The sequence below is a fragment of the Pongo pygmaeus genome, chromosome 6 (assembly GCF_028885625.2).
Source record: "Pongo pygmaeus isolate AG05252 chromosome 6, NHGRI_mPonPyg2-v2.0_pri, whole genome shotgun sequence".
Taxonomy (NCBI): Eukaryota; Metazoa; Chordata; class Mammalia; order Primates; family Hominidae; genus Pongo; species Pongo pygmaeus.
The window spans coordinates 42,332,890-42,346,937 of NC_072379.2; the positions used below are offsets into that span (position 1 = coordinate 42,332,890).

The 14,048-nt window shown below is 55.6% G+C and overlaps 2 protein-coding genes across 13 annotated transcripts in view; one reads left to right on the forward strand and one right to left on the reverse strand.

Annotated features, from left to right (window-relative positions):
- Positions 1-14,048, reverse strand: part of OGDH (oxoglutarate dehydrogenase) — a 481,583-nt gene that overhangs the window by 442,719 nt on the left and 24,816 nt on the right. The window lies entirely within an intron of this gene.
- CAMK2B (calcium/calmodulin dependent protein kinase II beta) overlaps positions 1-14,048 on the forward strand; it is a 110,329-nt gene that overhangs the window by 59,637 nt on the left and 36,644 nt on the right. For all 12 annotated transcript variants that reach the window (XM_054494745.2, XM_054494739.2, XM_054494740.2 and 9 more), the window contains exons 3-5: positions 2,845-2,904; positions 6,993-7,047; positions 13,046-13,111. In XM_054494745.2, the coding sequence (XP_054350720.1) occupies positions 2,845-2,904; positions 6,993-7,047; positions 13,046-13,111 (181 nt within the window). The remainder of the gene's footprint in view (positions 1-2,844; positions 2,905-6,992; positions 7,048-13,045; positions 13,112-14,048) is intronic.

Genomic DNA, 14,048 nt, shown 5'->3' on the forward strand with positions numbered 1-14,048 from the left:
TTGTGTCATGGTTTATGGTTTCCAAACGGCTCTCTGAGCTCTAACCTACTGCAGCTGCTGGGAAGAGGTGGTCGAGGTGCTGTTGCGGGTGTTACAGAAACAGGACCAGTCAGCAACCTGTATGACCACCACGAGTGGACACCTGGTGCCAGGACTGGGCAGCCAGGTGCCCTTTCTTCGCCCCACACAAACAATTATCTCCCTAAACACATGCTCAGGAATAGGTGTCATCTTTGGGCTGGGGCTCAGTTCTTGGCGATGTTTCAGTAATAAAACACAGGCATAAATTATCTGTGTCCCAGGAGAATGCATTCATAATTGCATCTTTCTCCTGATTTGGATTTATGATTTTATTGATTTAACTCTAATCGGGCAATTTTTCAAAAGGAAACTACGTGCCCTGGTTCCAACGCATCTCCCTCCTAGGTCCTCCTTTCCCTCAGCCTGGCTCTGGCCCACATGTCCCGTGGTGATGTGTGGTCCTGGGCTTGCATCCTGTCCTGGGGAAAGATTAGCCATCAACTTTATTGGGACAAGTTGGAAAGGTGGAACGTGGATTGTAGCTTAGAGACATGAGTGTCATATCTGCATTCTATTTACTGAATCTGGGACCTGCACTGAGATTATGGAAGGGACACCCTGTCCTTATGAGATGCACCTGAGTGCTGCTTGGTGTTACACACGCGTCAGAAAAAGCGAGTGTGTTATATGGAAGCAGGGGCAGGGCAGGGAGATTATACAGAAGTGCTGTACACGATTGCTCTGCACTGTTGTTGCAGTTTTTCTCTAAGTCTGAAAAATGTTCACAATCAGTTTAAGAAAGATACTAGGAAAGAAAACAATAACCCCCTGAACTCACCATCCTGCACCCTGAGAGCCCTCCCTCCTCCCATCCCAGAGGGATGGGGGTCGGAGATGTTGCAAGAGTCGGTGCCCTGCTTTCCACTGGAGCCAGGCCTTGTGCATGGACCCCTCCCCTCCCCAGGTATGTCCAGTGTTGCTGGGTTTTGAGCTCCATGCAGATAGGAAAACGGAGCCCACACCATGTGTATTCTATTATGACTATGTTTGATTTTTCCATTCTGATGCTGACAGACACTTGGGCTGGTTCCAGTTCCGCCATCACAAATCCCTGAGGCTCCTGGCACCTCAGCTCCCACTTCAGTGGGAGGGGAGAGGGGAGGGAGGGGGAGCAGGGACTGGAGTATTCTGGAAGACTGTGCAGTGCTTGCTGAGTTGGGTGTGCAGGTGGGAGAGGGAGCAGGTATGCCCTGGGCTTCCAGCAAAACAGCGGGATGGGGTCTGACTCCCTCCATGCCACCTGGAGGCTCTGCCAGATCCCTCTGAATCCCTCTCGTGGGATGCCAGGCGGCTAGGCTTGAAGCAGATGGCAGCCAGGTGGCCAGGGCAGGGAGACGAATGCCTGTCCTGGGAGGGGGGAGCCAGGGGATGCCGCTCCCAGAGACCTTCCCCTCTGTAGGCGTGGCTTTCTCACTCAAGACATATGCGTGTTTGCAGGCATATCCTGTACCCCCAGGCCGCCACCGCCACACCTGCTCCAGGGGAATTAACCCCAGACATGACTCAGCCAGGCCTCCCTTCCTGCAGGTGGACAAGTTTCTGCCAAGCGCGGGGATCAGAGGTTTTAATGCTTCCCAAGGATGATTGTGAAGTTGCAGCCTCATTCTTTCCCTGCTCCTGGGCGCTACTGGGCATTCCTGGCGAAGGAGGCATCCCCGAGGTCTTGTCTTGTGTATTAATTATGTGCCCCCAGGCCCTGCTCACCTTTCCCATAGTGGGACTCAGCACTGGGCAGGTGGAGGGGGCTCCAGACACTGATGCCCCCTCCCCAGTCACATCCTGAACTCTGAAATGCACTGGCCTTTCCTCGCAGCTCCCCACGTGTGGCTGTGCCCACCGACTGTCTAGTTTCGGCCTTTGTGTAAATAAGAGCACACTGTGGGTCTTCCTTTGCTGCTCGTTCCCTCCACACTATTAGGATGTGGGTGCTACCCGCACGTGGGGGTTGGCGGAGGGCTTTGATGCATTGCAGTATGGGACCCTGTGTGACTGCAGCGCATGGAGTCCTCCCTCTGTCAGTGGAAGTGTGGGGTTTTGGGTTTTGCTATTACAATCTCCATCAGTTTTTAAAAGCCTCCTGCCTCTATTTGAAATGTAAAATTTCTGGCAGATAAGTTGCTCCATCCTTTGGGGTCCAGTGAAAGGGCCACCCAAGGGGCACCAGTCACCTCCACGCCTCTGGTGTCCGGGGATCTGGGCCCCGCACCTTGTGGGGTGGGAGGAGAGCGGCCAGGGCAGGAGGGGCCACCTCTTGCTTCACCACCAGTTTACTCCTATCCCCCTGAGGCTTTCCCCTCCTCCTCCTGCCAGCCAGGCTCCGGGGCACACCCTCACCCCCTCCCGGCCCCATTCTGACAGCCCCTCCCCTGCCTCGGAAGAACAAATTTGGCTTCAGCCAAAAGCTCCAAAGAGTATGGAATTAGGACAGATAAGTGGAGGATTAAATCAGTGCACCGCTGACTTTGAATCATCCAGGGAAACTTTTAGCCCCGAGTTAGTAGCGCTCCCCACCTGAATGGGCCTCTCCACCCACCCCAAACACAAGCTGGCTGGTCCCTGCCCCAGCCTTGCCACCAGTGGCCCAGGGGGTGCCACGAAGGGTGTTCCCTTGGCGGGGGCATGACTACTCACTGTGGGGTCACAACCACTCCTGTCTTCGTCAGAGGTCCTGGCACACCCTCATGGGCCTCTCCTGACATGGACGATCCGTGGGCCACCAGTTGCTGGCGCAGGAGGTGATGCCTTGTTTTTTCTGTCCCCCAGATCACCAGAAGCTGGAGAGAGAGGCTCGGATCTGCCGCCTTCTGAAGCATTCCAACATCGGTGAGCGGCCTGGGGTAGGGAGGGGGGATGGGTCCCCACCTTCTGCCGGACAGCAGCCCATTCCAGTTTCTCTGTCAGACTTTCAAAGAGATGCAGAAAGACTTCCTTTTCTTCTCTGTTGAAATATCCCACCAGAAGCCCCTGAGGACGCCCCCTCTTCTCCCCTGACCTTGAGGACTTTGTCATATGTGACATGATTCCCGGGGGTGCTCAGAGCCAGGGAAGCCCCAAGGTGGGGCTCTGGGTGCCCAGCTCCACCCGACTGGACAGGTCCCTTCCCCACCCCACTCTGTCCTTCGGGTCTTGTCTGTGGCATTGGTGCAGAGGAAGGTAAAGGACACATTCCTCACAGAGCCCTCCACTGAGCCAGTGCCCAGCATGTGACCCCCATAACTCTGAGCCGCCATAACACTGAGCTACCATTCTGCTGAGAACACACAGGGGCCTCAACATTCTGCGGCCTCAAAAAAAGCCACAAGATGGCCCAGTTACAAGGAAAAGAAAGACTGACCAAAGACCCCAGCACATGCCGTCCTCGGGCTGAGAGCCCCTGAATGTTTTCTTTCGCTGGCCCAGGGCTTCTTCTGGAACTACGGTCTGGGTCAAGTGACCCTGGCCCAGAGTCAGCTGCTCCACGGGGGCATCTGGGGCCTGGAGCCCAGGCCTTGCCTTTGTCGGGGAGCAGCCAGGAAATGCCCTGGGGATGGCAGCTGCTCTTGGCCTCGGAGGCACCTGGGGAGCTGTCAGGTGGATTTTGGGCCCTTTCCTCCAAAGCTCTGATTCACTTATGCCAGGAGGAGCCCAGGCGTGCTTGTTCCAAAGGAACAGCTGGGGACTGGGAGCCTGTTTAGGAGCCTGGAGCATCCACACACTCACCTGGGCCTGGCTCCGAAGGTCGCTAAACCCTCATCACCTGGTTTAGGGGGCTGGAACCACCTTGCCTTATCTGATGCTTCACCAATGAGCTGGGCAGAGGGGCAGGTGCCCCACTGGACCCAGCAGGACCCCAGCGTGGAAAGCGGCAGCCCCAGCTCCAGGGCCTGGGTCCAGGCTGCAGCCCCAGGTGGGCTCTCAGGGTCCTGCTGCTGCAGCTTAGCCCTTGGCGAGATTCACCACTGCCCACCAACCCACTGCATCCAGACTGGACTCTTCACCCTGGTTCCTCTTAGTAACCCAGGACTTTATTTATTTGCCACCTGTGTATGCTGCCCACAGTGTTATTTGCTTACTGTTTTTATTTAAATAGATTTTCTGACAATTCACTTTTTTACTTAGCCCTGTCTTTGAATTTGCCGTCTGATGTGCCAGTTAGGTTTTCTTTTAAACCACTAAAATAAGTGTATAACTATTTTTAAAAAGTTAAAAATTTTTTTTTAAAGTGTCCACGTGCACACGGCCCAGACTCCCCACACAGACCCCCCAGTGCTCCATCTGGCCTGAGCAACCTGCTTCCTGCCAAGGAGGTGGGATTCCCCCCCCCAGCTGCCACCCCGGAGCCCATCTGCCTCTGCCCCACCCCACCGGGCCTGCATGGGGAGGTGGGTGCCTGAGGGCAGGGGCAGCCCCCACCATGAGATCAGCCCTGCAGCGCCCCCAGGGAGCAGTGAGGTACCTTCATAGATGACAGGGTCTCCCTTGGAGCTGCCTGTGGGGGTTCTGGGGGGGGCATCCCCTCCATGGCCCCTGGGACGACCTCTGCTCTGAGTGTGTGATTTTCATGAAGCATGTCCCAGGTGGGGCAGCTCAGAGAGGCCAGCCTGCTGGGCCCCCAACTGAGCTTATTGGGCAGTCCCCACTAGAAAGGAGTGGAGAGGGATGAGCTTTTTAACTCCAGAGATGTCACAGGCAAGTCCTAGAAGCAGGATGTTGATGGGCCTCCAGGATCCACCATGTCTTAGGGACACAGAGGCCAGCCTGGGTAGAATGGGAGCCTAAGAGTGAAGAGAGGGTCCAGGGGACCTAGTGAGAGGGCATCCATGCTCTTGGGACAGAAGTCAGCCAGAGAGGGGTGAGAGGGAAAGGGGACATTGGTTTCAGATGAGTGCCTTAGCTGGTGGAGTCCCTGCTTGGCAGAGGCCAGCATCGGCTCACAGACAGCCCTAGTGGGTAGGAGTTGCCCTCCGCCCAGGGCACTGACCCAGGACATGGTCTGGGGAAGACCTTGCTCTTTGAGAATGGGGTTTGGTGGGGGCAGAGAGGAGAAGGCTGAGCTGCTGGGCCTGAGGCAGAGAAGTGGAGCAGGTCTTTCTGCACTGGGCTTGCAAAAACCCCAGGACTCTTAAGTGGGCCCCAGACCCTGGTGCTGAGTGTTGGTCACCTGGGATTCTTCACACTCAGGTGATGATGTGACAGTGACGGTCACAGAGCTGTGGTTTACCTAGTGCTGACTGTCTCAGAGCACCACAGAGGTTACATAATTGATCTTCACGGCCACCCCATGAAGAGGTGCCATTTATCCTATTTCACAGAGGGGCAGATTGAGGCTTAGATGGGCTGAGCAACCTGCCCCAGGTCACACAGCCAGTGCAAGTGGCAGGGGCTGGGCTCGCCCTATATTTTCTGATTCTGTGGAGGCTTCTGGGGCCTGGCCCGCCCTTGGTGGAGGGCGTTTTGCCTGAGGTTTAGGGGCTAAGGAGGGCCATCGGTATGGGGCTGCCGGAGTCCAGGAATCTGCAAGGTGAGGCCTAGGCCCCAGAGGCCACATGGAGTTCCCGGATGTAAGGACGCTATCAGGCTGGGCCCCGGGGAGAACCAGAGCCAGAGGAGGGAGGGCACTGGCAGCCAGTTAGAAACTGGGACAGTGCCGGAGCATGCGAAGAAGGGGCTGCTTGTGCCTGAGGCCCAGGGACCTGCGAACCTAGGAGAAGGCGGCTACGCCTTACCGGTTCAGCGTCTGTGGCCCAGTCTCAGGTGGTAGAGGAGAGCCACACCTCAGAGGTTCCTCTTCCCAGGACTTGAGGACTGGAGGGAATAAGGCTGGTGCAGTGCAGGCCCTCAAGCCAGACTGCCCGCTGAGTCCACAGCCCTATTCTGCCTTTTGTGAGCTGTGTGACTATCAGCTGCTTACCTAACCTCCCTGTGCTTCAGCTTCCTCATCTGTAACTTCTCGGGGTGGTTGGGAAGGTTAAATGAAATAACACACACAAAGTGCTTAGAACAGCCCTAGCGTGTTGGCTGTCGTCGTCCTCGTTGTTCTAGCAATCATCAGAATCGGCACGTGGGAGAGTGTCCAAAATGAGTCATTCCTAGAAAATATTTGCTGCTTAGTACAGGGCACATCTCCAGCTCAAGGAAAAGCAGGCCTTGAGGTTGCTTGCTTTGTGCTGAAATCACTCACTGTTCCCTCGCCTCTTCATCCGCTCGTTCATTCATCACATCCTGACCAGCTCCTGCCCTGCGCCAGGCAGAGTTCCAGGGCCAGGCACGCCGCACATAGATTGTCATGAGAAGTTGTGCAAGGAGGAAGGAGGGAATGATGGTGGTCCATCCTGCTGACCATGCCAGCTCTGGAATCGGAGCTCAGGGCCCAAACCTTTGGATGATGTTGCATCAGGCAGGGACCCTGCCGCCAGCCTGTGCTGGCAGGACACAGCAGAGACACAGAGCCTGAAGACAGAAGGCAGCCCTTCCCAGGGCGAATAATGAGTGGTTTTTGTCCCAGCTTCTCCTCATGTGGAGCTTCACGGCAGCTCCTTTCTGGGGTTTGGGGGTGTGAGCTCCTCCTGTTGATTTCCATGGTGTTTGGGAGCAGCTGAGGCCCAGGCTAGGACCAAAAGGGCCTGGTCTCTCTCTGGCAGAAGGAGACAGGTGACCAGACTGGCAGCTGAGGGTGAGGCACTGGCAGCTTGGGGCAGTGGCACTGCCCTGAGGCCCTGTGGGTGCTCGCTGGGTGGCCAGCTGGCCCGCAGGGCCCAAAGCACTCTGCTCAGCCCTGCCCTCTGGCCTGCCCACCCGGGCCCTACCCAGCCCGATCCTCTGGGCAACCCTAGGGCTTACACAGCTGGTGGTGTGCCTGGACAGGTATGGAGGCAGGCAGGAGGTGTGTCCTGGGCTACTGCCAGCCCCTTATGGCTTCTCTGTCCCCACAGTGCGTCTCCACGACAGCATCTCCGAGGAGGGCTTCCACTACCTGGTCTTCGATCTGTAAGTTCTAGAGCTGGGGACTCTCGCCGCACTCACTCCCAGCCTTGGCTCAGGGTGGGATCTGCAGCCTCCCCAGCCCCAGGGAATAGTCCCCACCCGTGGGCTGGCTACTCCCTTGAGTGTGCTTCTGCTGCTGGTCCCCTTGCTCCAAGCTGTGCCTGGCCTAGCTTCCCTCGCCTCTCCTCATTTGCTTTGCACTAGGGTTACTGAGGCCCACAGAGGCAGGGCTGACATCCTGGACTCCCCCTGTCCTCCACACAGAACAGGGCACACTGCAGGCAGTGGGTGGGTGGACCCCAGAGGAATAGTCAGTCAGCAGCTGCATTCACCTTCCTTTCCTTGGTGCCCTCATCCCAGCTGGACTGGGGCACCGCTGGCTGGCGTGAGTGCACATGTGTGTGTTTATGAGTGTGGCTGTGAAATGTGAGCCTGTGCACATGTATGCATGTGTGTGGGTGTTTGCACGTGGGGGCGTGTGAGCACATGAAATCAGGGTCCATATGGGTGGGGATGTGCATACATGTGCATGTGTATTGTGTGAATGTATGAGTGAGCATGTGGAGGTGTGTGCATGTGGGTACGCTGGCACAAGTGTGTGCATGCATGTTTGCATGCGTGTGCATGCATGTGTATGTGTGTATTTGCATGAATGTGCATGTGTGAGTGTTTCATGAGTGTGTGTGCAGTAGCTCAGTTAGAACGTGTCTGGGGCCGCTGCCGCCTCTCACTTCCTGCCGGATTTAGAAGCAGTGATCTCATCTCCCTCACTTTTGACAGTTCCTGCTAAGCAGCGCTATATTTAGCTGTCTGTGAGTCAGTGCTGCTCCAGGACCCTGACCTGGGCAAGGGCCCATAGGCCTTAGCCTGCCCCTGTGGCCTCCAGGAGGCCACACAGCCAGAGAAGCCCAGCCTTGGCGCTATTGCCATGGTTACCCCAGGCCCTCCCCATGGCTGCTGTGAGCATGCAGGCCGAGCAGAGATAGGACGCACCTGCGTGGGGGCTGCCCTCTCAGCTCCTCCTTCCTCAAGTGACAGACGTCAGGCCATGGCACATGTAGGCCTGAGGAGGCCTCTGTCCACATGAGGTTCTCTGGCCTAGAGAAGCTGAGACTGTCCCTGCAGGGGCTTGGCCACCTCTCAGGTTCCCCTGCATGTCTCACAAGACACCAACTCGAATCACCAGCCAGGTGACTAGGGCTGACCCAGGACACAGTTGCCACTGCCTGGTTGAGGCTGTGTCCTGAAACGTCTGTCCCGTGGCCCTGGGGAGCTGGCAGGCTTGCTGCCACACCTGTGTGCCCCACCACACCTCCACCAGCCTCTTTTCCCAGGAAATGGAGAGACTGTGGAGTGGGGGGTGGTCCGGTCCAGGGCCCTTGGTGGTCAACAGATGGCTGCATATGTTACAGGAGCCGAGGAGGAGAAAGGGTGGTGTGTTCGTGCATGTGTGTGCCCATTTGAGAGACTCTCATGTCTCCCGCCTTGCCAAGCACATGCCAGGCAGGTGTCATGGGAGGCCCTGAGGCAGGCTGGGAAGAGGAGATTGGCTGGCGAGTCAGGAAGGACCCTCCATGTCTTCCCCACCAACCTCCATGGCCCCTGTGCCTCAGCCAGCCTCCAGGCCAGCAGAGGGCCAGGACAGCAGTTTCTGGAGTTGGCTGGCATTGCCCTCAGGAGGCCCTGAGGCCCCATAGTAGTTTGGGGACTCTGTGGATTCTGGGAGATTGACAGATATCCCCACTCCCCTTGCTTGGGAATGTCACAAGGCTTGAGGACCAGGCCTGGGAATAGAGGGTCTCACACACACCTGCACACCCAGAGGACAGAAGCTCCCATAGGTGCCATGGCTGAAGCCTAGAATCAGCCATGTGTCCCCCACAGCCTAAGGAAAGGGGGCCATGGAGTCATATGTGTACCTTCCCAGACTGTGTCCCTCCTGGGCCAGCATTGAGTTTCCCAAACTCCCCACAGCAACCAACGTTGGGTGGAGGAGCAAACTCCCTTCCCTGAAACTGAACCACTACATGGCCCTGGCCAGGGAGTCTCAGGTGCCCACCAGCCCAAACTGCAGCTTCGTGAGCACACAGAGCACCCCAGAGGGCCTGGCATCAGCCCTAGTGAGGCACCCCTTGGAGGGACTCTGGGCTGCAGCCCCGGCTCAAGACCTTAAGGCCTTTTAGCCACTGTTCTGTACCTGGACTTGGCGTCTACAGAGCCTAATCTGTGTTCAATGTGTGCCAAGACCTAGACAGTTATAGCACAACACTGGGGCATGCCAGGTCCTTGCCTGGGCTAGATGTGGGTTTTGATCCTCCTGCCCAATGCACATGTATACACAAGCACACATATGTACAAACATACACACTGACGCACATGCACACATGTGTGCACATGCACAAACTGCTCTACAAGTACACAAGGGCACACGCAGGCGCACAGTTGTACACACATGCACACAGGCACACATGCACACATGCAAAACAATATACATGAACATGAGTGCACGCATGGGCACACATAGATACAGACAGACACGCAGACACACGTGCACATGTGCTCACATGCACAAGCCAGTATACATGTACACAAGGGCACACACAGGCACCCACACATGTGAACACATGCGCACAGACACCCTTACACGGACAGGCCAAGCTCAGGAGCCCAGCCAGATGACCCTGGGAAGGACCCCGTCAACACTGTTTTGTTTCCTTGTGGTTGGTGTGGTGGTTGATTGGCTGTAGAAATGTGCTGACCCATGAGGAGTGAGAGGACAGGCATGCAGAGGAGTGAGCGAGGGTGAGCAGAGCTCCAGGTCGCATGCCAGGTGCTGGTCGGGGACACAGAACAGCAGAGCCAGTCAGGCAACAGAGGCAGAGCCCCTGCCCCCAGCCCCCAGCCTGGACAGAAAAATGGGGAAAGGAAAGGGAAAGCCCAGTCCTTTAATGCCCTGCTGGGTGCCAGGGACTTGGGTGTCTTCCCAGTGCATTTCACCCTCACATTGCTCAAAGGATTTTGAGGGGATTCAATGGGATCATCAGGGCATGCGTTTAGCTGGAGCAAGGGTGAGCCGACATTCAACACATGCTCACTTTTCTTTTTCTCCAGTGCTGAGAGAGCACCCACATGTGCCAAGGTCACATGTTCAACAGACCCACTCCCTGGGTCTTCCCTGCCGTGGACCAGCCCAGCCCCAAGTGCTGGGCCCAAAAATGAGGAAGACCTAAGCCCTACATTCCAGAACCAATGGGGAAAACTGCCAGGCAGATAGAGAAGCCACAGCGCCCAGGCAGTGCAGTGGAGCAGGCGGGGGGATGGGGAAGAGGGTGCGGAGGCAGAGGAGGGGCTCGGACCCCACAGGCCTGCCCCACACATAGGGTCACAGGAAGTGGTGTGGGAGCAGAGACCCTAACCTTCTCAGGGGTGAGAACTTCTAGGGGAGTCTACCAGCAGACTCAAGCAGGCTAAGTGTGTGAGGGGCTTGGGCAGACCTGCAGAGGGCTCCGTCCTACTCCCCTGCCGTGCATCCAGCCCCTCCACCTTTTTGTTCCATGCCCACATTACCTGGCTCCCAGAGGCCCTTCAGATTGTGGCTTCTGCTCACAGGGTCTATCCTGACCATAGGGCCCAGTGACTACTCACTGGGTGGAGACACAGAGCAGGAGAGTGGGCAGAGACCTCCCTTCTGCCTGTCATCTCTGTTCTCCTCCTAGAGATGGGACCTTGAACACCTCAAGACCCCGGGCCACCAAGGAGGCCAGATTTAGGCACCGTGTCTTTGGGCTCTGATCCTGTGCGAGGGCCACCACTCTGGCCCTAAGTGGGGGTGGGAGAGTATTGAGGAGGGGAGACCAGATCTTCTCAGACTTGGAATTTGAGTCACAAGGCCTGGGTGTAACAATGCAGATCCTGAGACAAAGCTCCTCTGCTGCCCACTCTGGGCAAGTCACCAAATCTTTGAAATTTGTTTTCTCATCCATAAAAATGGAGTATAATAGTGGCCAAAGTCATAGAGTGGTTGTGAGGACTGAAATCTTAAATGTCATTATAGATAAGTAAGCACTAGTAAGCTGTCAGTCCCAAGTGATGATGGTAATATGGTGGAGGTGGTGGTGCTGGTGATGGTGGTGGTGGTGATGATAATGGTAATGGTGTGATGGTGGTGATGGTGATAGTGATGATGGTGGTGGTGGCAGTGATGGTGATGGTGATGGTGATGGTGGTGGTGATGGTGATGGTGGTGATGGGGGTGGTGATGGTGGTGATGGTGATGGTGATGATGATTGTGATGATGGTGGTGATGGTGATGGTAGTGATGGTGGTGATGATGGTGATGGTGTGATGGTGATGGTGGTGATGGTGATGGTGATGGTGGTGGTGGTGGTGGTGATGGTAATGGTGGTGATGATAGTGGTTGGTGATGGTAGTTGGTGGTGGTGGTGGTGGTGATGGTGGTGATGATGCTGGTGATGGTGGTAGTGATGGTGATGTTGGTTGGTGGTGATGGTGGTGGTGATGGTGATGTTGATTGGTGGTGGTGGTGGTAGTGATGGTGATGTTGGTTGGTGGTGGTGGTAGTGATGGTGATGTTGGTTGGTGGTGATGGTGGTGGTGATGGTGATGTTGGTTGGTGGTGATGGTGGTAGTGATGGTGATGTTGGTTGGTGGCGATGGTGGTAGTGATGGTGATGTTGGTTGGTGGTGATGGTGGTAGTGATGGTGATGTTGGTTGGTGGTGATGGTGGTAGTGATGGTGATGTTGGTTGGTGGTGATGGTGGTAGTGATGGTGATGTTGGTTGGTGGTGATGGTGATGTTGGTTGTTGGTGGTGGTGATGGTGATGTTGGTTGGTGTTGATGGTGGTAGTGATGGTGATGTTGGTTGGTGTTGATGGTGGTAGTGATGGTGATGTTGGTTGGTGTTGATGGTGGTAGTGATGGTGATGTTGGTTGGTGGTGATGGTGATGTTGGTTGGTGATGGTGGTAGTGATGGTGATGTTGGTTGGTGGTGATGGTGGTAGTGATGGTGATGTTGGTTGGTGGTGATGCTGGTGATGGTGATGTTGGTTGGTGGTGGTGGTGGTGATGGTGATGTTGGTTGGTGCTGATGGTGGTAGTGATGGTGATGTTGGTTGGTGGCGATGGTGGTAGTGATGGTGATGTTGGTTGGTGGTGATGGTGATGTTGGTTGGTGGTGATGGTGATGTTGGTTGGTGGTGATGGTGGTAGTGATGGTGATGTTGGTTGGTGGCGATGGTAGTGATGGTGATGTTGGTTGGTGGTGATGGTGATGTTGGTTGGTGGTGATGGTGATGTTGGTTGGTGGTGGTGGTGGTGATGGTGATGTTGGTTGGTGGTGATGGTGGTAGTGATGGTGATGTTGGTTGGTGGCGATGGTGGTAGTGATGGTGATGTTGGTTGGTGGTGATGGTGATGTTCGTTGGTGGTGATGGTGATGTTGGTTGGTGGCGATGGTGGTAGTGATGGTGATGTTGGTTGGTGGTGATGGTGATGTTGGTTGGTGGTGATGGCGATGTTGGTTGGTGGTGATGGTGATGTTGGTTGGTGCTGATGGTGGTAGTGATGGTGATGTTGGTTGGTGGTGATGGTGATGTTGGTTGGTGGTGATGGTGATGTTGGTTGGTGGTGATGGTGGTAGTGATGGTGATGTTGGTTGGTGGTGATGGTGATGTTGGTTGGTGGTGATGGTGGTAGTGATGGTGATGTTGGTTGGTGGTGATGGTGATGTTGGTTGGTGGTGATGGTGATGTTGGTTGGTGGTGACGGTGGTGGTGATGGTGGTAGTGATATGGTGGTTGGTGGTGATGGCAGTTGGTGGTGGTGATGATGATTGTGATGATGCTGGTGATGGTGACGTTAGTGATGATGGGAGTGATGGTGATGATAGTGGTGATGGTGGTGGTGGTAGTAATGGAGGTGACAGTGCAGTGTGACAGGGGTCTCCAGAATCTGTGACCCCTTCATGCTTCTCCCATAGGGTCACTGGTGGGGAGCTCTTTGAAGACATTGTGGCGAGAGAGTACTACAGCGAGGCTGATGCCAGGTGGGTACAGAGCCCTCACGCTGTCCTGTCCCTCTTCCTTTATACCCTCACCATCCCTCCTTCACCCACTCCTGCTGCTCTTTCTAACCCACGTCTGGTCCTGAGCATCCCTGCTCACCCACATCCCAGAGTGATGGGCAAGAAGCCAAAGGAAACTTGTAACCTCAGCACAGAGCCAAGAGGCCACCTCCCCTCCACGCCCAAAGTGCTGTTCAGAGGGCTTGGCCCTGGGTCTATGGGCCTCCCAGTGTAAGGATGAAATGGAGGAACTTGGGCTCCATCCAGGTGGGGCTTCCCATGGACCCTCAGGCAGCCCTTCCCACAAGGCTGGCCTTCCCCGGGGGGATGAAGAGGGACAGATGGTCTCAGAGATGGCTGTTTGTGGCCCGGCTGCTGGAGACCAGATTGAGGGATGGCAGATGTCAGCTGGGGAGGTGACAGGGCCCTGTCCCTGGAAGCATAGGCCACTGGTAGCCTATTGTGGCCCAGGCCAGATGCCACCCTGACACCTGACAAGGATGTCTCTCGTAACAGTACATCGCACCTCAGGGACAGCTGACAGCATTACTCCCTGCCCACTGGGCTCTGCCCACCCTGCTCTGCCACAGAGATGTGTATTTAAAAAAAAAAACCTGAGGCCAGGCATGGTAGCTCACATGTGTAATCCTAACAATTTGGGAGGCCAAGACAGGAGGATTGCTTGAGGCTAGGAGTTTGAGACTAGCCTGGGCAATTTAATGAGACCCCCTCTCTACCATAAACTTAAAAAAAATTAGGCAGGCATGGTGGCACACATGCACATCAGCTACTTGGGAAGCTGAGGTGGGTGGATGGTTTGAGCCCAGAAGTTCAAAGTTGCAGTGAGCCGAGATTATGCCACTGCACTCCAGCCTGGGTGACAGAGCAAGACCCTGTCTCCAAAAAATAAATACATACA